The sequence below is a fragment of the Pundamilia nyererei genome, unplaced genomic scaffold (assembly GCF_000239375.1).
Source record: "Pundamilia nyererei isolate P.nyererei 1_Seehausen unplaced genomic scaffold, PunNye1.0 scaffold00006, whole genome shotgun sequence".
Taxonomy (NCBI): domain Eukaryota; kingdom Metazoa; phylum Chordata; class Actinopteri; order Cichliformes; family Cichlidae; genus Pundamilia; species Pundamilia nyererei.
The window spans coordinates 5,653,349-5,663,121 of record NW_005187407.1 but is presented as its reverse complement, the minus strand read 5'-3'; the positions used below and the strand labels follow the sequence as shown (position 1 = coordinate 5,663,121).

The window sequence follows — 9,773 nt, the reverse complement described above, 5'->3', positions numbered from 1 at the left end:
AAAAATATTAGTGGCTGAAGAGTGGTATGAAACCAATGTACATTTTTTATATACAAAAACAAAAGTATTCTTCATTCAAGACAAACACATTTTATTGAAATACGCCTTTTATTCCTTTACTTGCAAAGTTTTGTCTCATCATTCTCTCTCTACTATTTTCAAGTATTTGCTCTTGAGAGTAAAAGTGTTAGACACGGTGCCATAAATCATACAATGAACCACGAGTTTAGTTGTGACCCAAGGTGTTTCCCCTGCACGCTGAACTGACGATCTCGCCTCGACTTTCTGAGGTCCATCAAACAAAACAAACCAGGATGAGGTTCAGGTCTGATGCAAGATTATGATTTGTGTAAGCAGCAGTGTAATTTACACTTCTACACCTGACACAGTTAAAGCTGAAACACTATTTTACATGCATTTTTTTTCTATATGTAAACTATGCCTGACATTTATTCTTCTGACTGGATTAATTTATTGAAGCCATTCTTACTTCTTCGATTGATTAGGTAAACGCTTTAGGTTGAATCAGGTAGGGTTTTTCAAACAGTCGCAAATTGCAATAGCCTCCCAAAGCAGGACACCACAAAAACTTCGCAATTTGATCTAACATCAAGCAGGATTAAACACATGCAGGGGCCCAAATAAGCATTTCCATAACACATGACAAACCTTAAATCTTTTTATGCCGATTACGTCGACTGATTATGGATGATGTACTTATAGGCGAATTTGATGCCATCTCAAAGTGAAAAGCGACAGGTTCCACCGAGATTTGAACTCGGATCGCTGGATTCAAAGTCCAGAGTGCTAACCATTACACCATGGAACCCTTTGTTCACGTAGCTGGTATGCACACGCAGGACTTGCGCAAAAGTCCTGCGCAAAATCCCCTTTGGCGCACTCTACTCAAAAGCCAAAATAAGGTTTTATTTTTCAATTAATTTCATTGAATTGATTGAGTAAATCCCATTTAACTGAGTCCCCTAAATCAACGGGCTCTGTGTTTCATTGTGTGTGAATGTATGTGTCTGTACCAGTGCGTGATTTCAGGTATTTGGAAATAAACTGGGCTGTTAATATGGAGGTTTTGTTAGGCGATAGTCCAGTGAAATCCAAAAGAAGATTTAAAAAAAAAAAAGGAACACGCGGTTCTTCAGAAATGTTCAGCCGTCTATCCGAAATCACCCAAACTTGCTCCTGATACTCGTAGGAGATGTTCAGCATTTTGCAGTATTTTTAAATGAACGTCTTTAAAACTACAGGATCCCAGAGGTCCCAGGGATCTGTTTAATAATGCAAACACAGTGCTCTATAGGTTGTTGTGGTGGGAGGCAGTCTTCGTTGGAACCCATTAAGGATTTTTTTCTTTGCATCATTAGGAGAAACAGACCCTGGTGAGGGACTCACTTTTATCTATCTCAAGGCTGTGACCATTAATGGGGAATGCTATTTTCCATCCCTGTCTTCTGTAACAGCCCAGCCAACGTGTAAACAACAGGAGCTGTGTAACTCAATACCAGTTCCCTCCTCTGAACTTAACTATGTAAGCTGAGACACATTCTTTTCTTCAGTTTTTTTCAACTACTTTATTACTTCAAGGTTAGTGGTTTTGGACTACATCATCATTATGATGGCAACTAAATCCTCCCACAGTCCAAAGACAAGCGGGTTAAACTAATAAGTGGCTACTCTGACTTGGCTGTAGGTGTGAATGGCTGTCTGTATGAGTCATCCCACTGATCCCCTGTGACCTGAACATAAAGTTGGTTCACACGGCTTCCTGCCCTTCCTCTAAAAAGAAAGAGGGAATGAACTGTTTTATGTTAGATGATTTCAGGGGCCTTCTAGAAATGGGGTCATTCAGTTACTTCAGAAAATGAGCTGTCAATCTAATTGGTGAAATATTTTAAAAAGTTATTATTCTGTGCATCTAACTATTATTTAATTCATTTCGGAAAAAAGCTGCATTGTTTTTATTTTCTAAGCTACCACAGTTACGTGCCCTACTCAAGCGGAATCTCTAATGTTGCGTTCACGTGCTTTTTGGGATACAGCAATGCAGACTCAGTGTCCTCAAAGCTGGCTTGCATTAGTATAGCAGTCAGTAGTAACATGGTAAGTAACTGCTGCTAAAGCAGCTTTCCATGGGATTACAAACGTTAATGCAGACCGCTCTTTCTATTTACATAAAGTCTCCAATGTTTCATAAATAGACCGCAGTGTAGCTTTCAGCACTCAGTTTTGCCTATTTCCCCGTGTCTCCGAGTTTATCAATATAGTTCCGATATATCTCAGTGCACCTGAAGGCATCATATTTTGCGTCTGTGGTCCTGCTGGGTGAACACTGAAGACAACATGGTAATGTGAGTTTGGAGACGATGCTACCCTTTTACACAGACCGGAGGGAGCCCCGTGTAACGCTCATGTGTGCTCTCGGCGTGGCGTATCTGAACGATGTCTGCTTTGGTGTCGTGCTTCATGATTAGAAAGGGGCTCTGGAGCCGAGAGAATAACAGAACCCAGCTGACAGGCGGATCGACCGTTGGACTGGTAAACACTCGGGCGCCTGTTATGTGTCAGAGCCGAGTCTTTAACGGCCGGGAAAGCTAATGGCAGAGGTAACGGCTGCTCGATGATGCGATAGACGTCCAAGTTGAAAGCAGGTGGGCCAGAGATGGGACATGAAACCGCACTGCTTCAAATTCATCCACTCGAGCGAAGGAGGATAGCCCCCCAGGCGAAATCTCCTCGGAGAGCAAACGGTTTGGTAAACGACGTTACAGCGCTGTGAGGCTCTCCGTTTCACGCCCCACTCCCAGACAGTGCCACCGCAGCATATTCCCGTTTCATCACTTGACAGAGATGTCCTTTACAATGGAGGATAATTTGGAGTCGGGGTGGGTAGCCGTTCGCCCGAATGCGTTTGAGGAGAAGGAGAAGCATAAATTTGTTTTCATCGTCGCTTGGAATGAGGTGGAGGGCAAATTTGCCATTACGTGTCATAACAGGACGGTGCAGAGGAGAAGCTTTGGTAGGGACCCTCCTGTGGAGGTGACTGGTCTGGAGGGGGACAAAACAAAATGGCTCGAAAGTCCCGTCAGGGATATAGCGTCTAGCAAAGGAGCCAGTGAGGCTAAAGCATGCAGCCCTAAAACCAAGTCCCTGTCAAAACATAGTCCTGTCAAAATTCAGACTGCGACTAAACCCGTTGCTTCGCGGGTTAGCCCCGACACCGACGCGTTACAATCACTCAGAGAGGACCAGATGTCTCTATCACTGGACTGCCTGGACCTGGAGGAGCTGGACAGCCTGAGCAGGGAGGACTGCAGCTGGGCCGGACTCTTCTCCTTTCAGGACCTTCGGGCAATCCACCAGCAGCTGTGCTCGATAAACTCCGTCCTGGAGCCATGCCTGCCGGTGTTTCCAGAGGAGCCGGCCGGGATGTGGACGGTGTTGTTCGGCCCGGCGGAAGTATCCGAAACAGAAATGGACGAACTGTGCTTCAATTTACAGGTGTACTTGGGTCACGCGCTCGACACCTGCGGTTGGAAGATACTTTCCCAGGTTCTCTTCACGGAAAATGACGACCCGGATGAGTACTACGAAAGCCTGAGCGAACTGAGGCAGTCCGGGTACGAAGAGGCGCTCAACCGAGCAAATAAACATCTGCAGGAGGTGAGTTTTGAGATCCTCCCACAGCCTGTCTGTGACACAAGTGTGTCCGCACATCTGGAAAATTAAGATGCGCTGCACTTACCAGACCCGATTCATTGCACAGGGTATTTATTTTATTTATGTACAAAATTTAACAACACAAAAACACACAAACTCAGAAAAAACAACAAAAAAAACCCCCCCAACCTAATATTACATGAGATTCACCTACAGTAAGACTTCAAAAAAAAGTCCAGTATGCAAGCTGGAGCTCTTTCTTCTACCAGTATGCTGAAGGCACAAAAACTCCCAAAGTGGATGTAGAACTGCTAGAATAATAGTCACTGTACAGGACACTAACTCCGGGTTTGCTTTGAATAATCATGAATACAGCAAGAAAACTTATGAGACAAACACTTCAGAGAGGCTAATTTGGTCATTTCCATTTTGCTATAATAAATCTGTTCTATGTAGGTTAGACAGTTATAGCAGGCACACTTAAAACACACAAAAAAGAGTTAAACAGAAATGGCTGAACTATTGAAACCAGATTTATTTGCTTGATTAGTTAAGATTGGAAGTTTTTATTTTATTTTATTTATTTTTGCATATCTATCATTCTATGCATATATTATACTGCATTAGTGTGTGTTGTTTGTCATTAAAGCTAAGAATTAGAAGTTCCAGGGGTACTGATGCATCCTCCAGTATAGCCTTAAGGTTTTATTTTTCTTTAAATGATAATTTTAAAAAAAACACTACGATGCGTAATAACTAAAAATAATAAACCCAGAATTAATGAAAATAAAAAGGCATTTCATTTCCACTACTGTCACAGGACAGACGTCACAGGACGAGAGGAGACAAATAGAATCACGTTCCCTTTGAGTAGGAAGCTAGTTTCTGAGGTTAGAAAGAATGAACAAAGTTCAGTTAAATTCAGTTTTATTTATAGAGTTCTAACTCACAACAACAATGTTGTAAGTTAGAACTCTATAAATAAAGGCGCTTTATATTGTCACAACAATCAGGCGACCCCCTATTAGCAAGCACTTGGCGACAGTGGGAAGGAAAAACTCCATCTCACTCACCTAAAATTCTAAGGGGACTGAAGTGTGAAAAAAACAGATCACATGAAGTTACGGGAGGTAAAAAAAAAAAAAAGACAGTGTAACCTCTACAATACAAGAGACACCCAGTCAATGACAGGTAGAGTGCTTCAGTTTTTTCCTTTTCTCCAGAGATAAGGTGGAGTACCCAATAATGCTTTCTCACCAGAGAGCAAAGGGTTTTTTTTTAATAAAAATTCACTGCAGTGTGCTGTACTAAACTCACAGCGAGTCAGCAGTCTGCTTATACAGCTGAGCGAATCCAGTCCACACACAAACCTGGGATCAAAACTGGTTTCTTTTGATTGTGAGGTGAATTTGTAAGCCATAAAGTTAACATTATAACTATAATTCATGCTAGAGGAGCACATAACCTCATTATATGTTTATGACCTTTAACTCATTTTGAAATTATGAGTCTGACTGATTTGTGGCCTTGAAAATGAATTTTACATTTATTTAATAAATGCTAATTAAAGATGTTTTGAAGTAAAAGGAGTAATATTTGTTTTAATAACATCACTCATTTCAAATTGCAATGATTTAATGTTTGACCGGGACTCTGACTAATAGTGCAGACACCCTCCAGACACCATGCTCTGGGCCTGCTCCTCTGACACACTTAAGCAGCAGCTAATGATTGGTTAAAAGCTCATAATAGCAATAGGTATTGATGCTCATCGGCTCTCGCATTGTGCTCCTAATCAGCAGTGGTAGATTAATGCATCCTTGACTTGTGGAGCCAGACAGTGAGAGAAGGCCCCTGAGGGAACAGGTGAGAGAGGCCTTTAATGGAAGTGTTTTCAACAGTGTTACTTCTTCATAACGTTACAGTGGAAGTGGTAGATAAACCTTGGTGTGTTACCCGGATTTCTTTGAACTACATGGACTATTTAAAAGCTAATTTTAGTGAAACCATTTCTTACAATACACTTATATTCGTTTTGCAAATGCAATGAAAAAGGATAGAAGGCTCCTCTTAAAGATGCTGTGTTTATGATCGCAGTCACAGCGTGATGCATTTCATGTCTTTTTTAACTTAGAGTTGAAACGACATGCATTTATACTGATGTGCTTATGTGACTATTCTGGCCGAGGCATTTCCTCTCTGCTTTGCTTTTGGCAGCGAAGAGAGACTGAATAGCGCACACGAGTGAGAGAAGCCATGTCGTTTCACCCAGACGGTCCCACACCCACTCCCGCTGTCAGAATAAAAAAGGCAGAAAATCAGACAGAGGAAGTGTTGCCTTACTGCCCTTTTCCTGATCTGAAAACATTAAACAGCCGAGCCATCCCTCTGATTGCTTCAGTAAGTGTTTATCAGTTTGGGATTTCCATTTGCTCGACGGAGGATTCATCCTCGAGGAGCTGCTGATGTTATTCAACTGTTTATCACAGGCTGAGCTCCCTGGACTGCAGTGACAGCGCTCTATAGCTCATTCAAAAACAGAAGTTGTTTATTTTGTCAGACATCTCACACGTACACACATGCACGCACACACACACACTGGCCTATCGATCCTCTCACTCCATTTGAGGAATGAGTTAATGCTTATATTGGTGTTGCTGGTAGCCTACAGGATTATTCAGTCTGGCAACAATGTGCGTGTATCGATCTTATTCCCAGCAGCTGCAATGACTCTGCTCACTTAGCCATAGTCTATGCAGCAAGAGACTACGCTCAGATATACTCCTGTTATTTACAGTTACACAAAGCATCCTTGTAGTCTAGTCATAGTTTTAATAATCTTCTCGCTTTTTACTCCCTTCTATTCTGTTTGGATTCAAATCCCATTCATATCATGTATTTTAAAGCTTTAGATTTTATTTTGCAGATTGAAAAAATATATATTTTATTCTAGGCATTTTTATTGCAAATAAAGCTATCCAACAGTGTATAAGTATTCAATATCACATCTGACTGCAAGATTGAAGTGATACAGTCGTTAATGAAATAAATAATTAGGATATCATTTATGTGACTCTGCTTAATCTTTACGTTTTGAGTATGTTTGCTAAGATATATTGTACTATGGTCCAAAATCAGATTTAAGGCTTTTTAACTAAATTAAAAGGGCTAAATACTTTATAATTTATTCAATATAAAACAATTTCCAGGCTCTTCTACGCTTCATTTCTGATGAAATATTCTGGTCTCCTGTGACGCCCCCTCCACCTTGCTCTTGTGCAATCCCACCTTATTTTAAAAATCATGGAAACACCCCTTACTTGCAGTATGTTTGTAAGCTGCTCGATGTGCGCTGTTTTCCTGTGTTTTAAAAGTTGTTGATGTTAAGAAAAATAACTTCTTGCACGTATAAAATGCAGCTGCTGGAGAAGCACAAGACCATGGACAGTATGGTGGAGTTACTGGAGCTATATGAGGAAGAAGACCAGGCCTACGGAGGTCTGCTGGAGGCCTCCACACAGCTGTACCAGTATCTTCTGCAACCCTTCAGAGACATGAGGGAACTAGCCATGCTACGCAGGCAGCAGATCAAGGTAACAATTTCCCCTTGTTTGGAATCAGAGAGGCATTCTTGATATTTCGTGGGAATTTGTTTGGACTTAGGTTTGGATCTAAATCCTTTAGTGACCCAGTAATTTTGCAAGACCTCTTGGCATTTTACCAAGCCCTTTCAGTCAATCCAAGTAGCTTACATAGTTTGCATGCAAACAAACATTTTACACATAGGGGGTAAAAGAACACTGGTGACATATAACCAGGAGGAAATAAAAATAAAATGAGACACAAATTGTTGTTGTAGATCATGGGAGTTGTGTGGGTTTTTCTGACCTCTTCTTTAGCTGCTATGTTTAAATTACATATTATTTCTGCATTTAGTCAGTGACGTGGACGGATCATAAAACACAACGGACCTGACAGAGCCTGCTCCATTTGTCTGCAACACTGTGTATGTGTGTGTTTGACGAAGATGTATTATGGTATTACAAATTATCTTGTATTTTCTGATAAGCTCCAACACAGTGGGAGGGGGATGAGACGGATCTAATTGCAAAGGGAAGATGAATGCTGGTGAATGGATAAATGGTGGAAAAGCTTTGTTCAATCATTGCAGTGCTGATGGCACATTTATATTTAGCTCCATGACTCACACGCAGCACATCAATAATAATAAGACCTCAGTGTCTTTTGGATGGATATTAACTTTGCCACTTGATATCCATCTACTAAGAAAAAACACAGCTTTCCCATCCTTGGATCAAAACCTTCCTCTAAGTTTTCCACAGTACCTGAAAAACTTATGGTGGTGTGTGAGTGAAATGCTGTCAGAGTGAATGGATCTCCAGTTTTCCGTATTCTCACAGAGACATGAATAAATCATGTTGTGTGGGGTCCTATAGGTGTACTGCAGGTACACCTATAGGACCCCACACACTGGTCCTACTGGTTCTGTTTCTTCATTAGGTCCTATAGGTGTACTGCAGATACACCTATAGGACCTAATGAAGAAACAGAACCAGTAGGAAGTATTTTTTTACGTCGACAGCACGTACAATATGCTGTCCACACTGTTCAGCTGGGATTTGTCACCCTGGCAACCAGGAATCTGAACCATGAAAGAAGTAACAATCGCTGTACTTTATCTCAAACAATTACCTTTTTCTAACCCTGAGTATTTTTTGTTGTATAAACCTAATTGAGTCCAGCTTAATAACAAAGAATAATCGATATTAAATATTGTGTATATTGAATTAATATTTTTTAGTATTAATAATAGTACAAATGAAATAGAAAAAAAATCTTATGTGTATGAGTCAAACTGTTGTCTCTGCTGTGAGCATTATCACTCCACCACATTCAGTGAATTCAGGTATTTTAGTGAAACTAATTCTTAGGAATAAGGGTGGAAATTTATGTCCAGAAGCACAAATCAATAGAGGTTGTTACTATTCAGAAAGGACCAGTCTGAATGGAAGGATGGATTGTTGAGTAAAGCTTTCCACTTCACGTGTGGCTGCTGTCAATCACAGTCCTTCAACTAAAGACAGAGAGTGTTAGCAACTTTAATCCTCTATGTTGATAGTCGGTCGGATGTATGGGTATGGTATAGATGCATACATATACTCCTCTGATAAGTAGAGCAGAACCTCCCTTTTTGTCTCTCTGGATTTTTTCTGTAGTGCATTTAGTCTGCTCAACAGTATGTCAGCAGAATCGAGGCTTTGCCAGAAAACAAGAGGGGAGAAAGAGGTTACAAAATATGCAGGTCCCACCGAGATTTGAACTCGGATCGCTGGATTCAGAGTCCAGAGTGCTAACCATTACACCATGGAACCTCCTACCAGAGTGGGGGAGGTAGGAGTGGGTTACGCTCAAACATCCGGGTGTATTTATAGCCTACAGCATCTGCAGCTACTACACAGCATGACTTTCAGTGACTAAGTTCTTTTATCTTCACAAAATGGTTAGACAAGAGTAAGTGCTCTTTCTTCTTCTAATGTTCATGCATGTTAGGTTAACTGATGATTCAGAACTGGCAGGACTGATGTCTGTCTACTCTGTGATGGAGTAGCATTTAATATCAAAACACTTGATCAAAGGTTATTTTTTGTGAAGTGAAAAACACTGGAAAGACGAATCTTAATTAAGAACTTTTTATACATATTTTTTGTACCCGAGTTAACATATAGATTGAGAGCATTTGAGATCCTCTTGTGAAATATTTATTTATATACTGTAACCTTAGCTATATAGTAGCACAAATCAATATGGAAGAATATTTTTATTAAAAAACCTTCAGGAAATTGCAGTAGCAAATGATACTGGTGCACTGCTGAATAGAGATGGAAGGTTAATAAGGGTCAGCCAGTTGATGTTTAGCTCTGTAATCTTGTTTGTCTTATGATTTCTGTGGTATTCATTTCACTTCATTTCATTTCTGTTATCCTGTATTTTATGTATATAAGATTTAGATGGTTTGTTTATGGTTGGTTTACACAGCTTGTGTATGTTTGTGTATGTATGTGTATGCATGTGTTGCTGTA

The 9,773-nt window shown here is 40.5% G+C and overlaps 1 protein-coding gene and 2 non-coding genes across 3 annotated transcripts in view; 1 reads left to right on the top strand and 2 right to left on the bottom strand.

Annotated features, from left to right (window-relative positions):
• Positions 1-757: 757 nt before the first annotated feature.
• Positions 758-829, bottom strand: trnaq-uug (transfer RNA glutamine (anticodon UUG)). Its single transcript has one exon. It is a non-coding gene; the product is annotated as a tRNA-Gln (tRNA).
• Positions 830-2,305: 1,476 nt separating this feature from the next.
• LOC102192834 (junction-mediating and -regulatory protein-like) overlaps positions 2,306-9,773 on the top strand; it is a 14,795-nt gene continuing 7,327 nt past the window's right edge. The window contains exons 1-2 of the mRNA XM_005722285.1: positions 2,306-3,675; positions 7,092-7,265. Of these exons, the coding sequence (XP_005722342.1) occupies positions 2,863-3,675; positions 7,092-7,265 (987 nt within the window). The 5' untranslated portion in view covers positions 2,306-2,862. The remainder of the gene's footprint in view (positions 3,676-7,091; positions 7,266-9,773) is intronic.
• trnaq-cug (transfer RNA glutamine (anticodon CUG)) lies at positions 8,994-9,065 on the bottom strand. The gene has a single exon. It is a non-coding gene; the product is annotated as a tRNA-Gln (tRNA).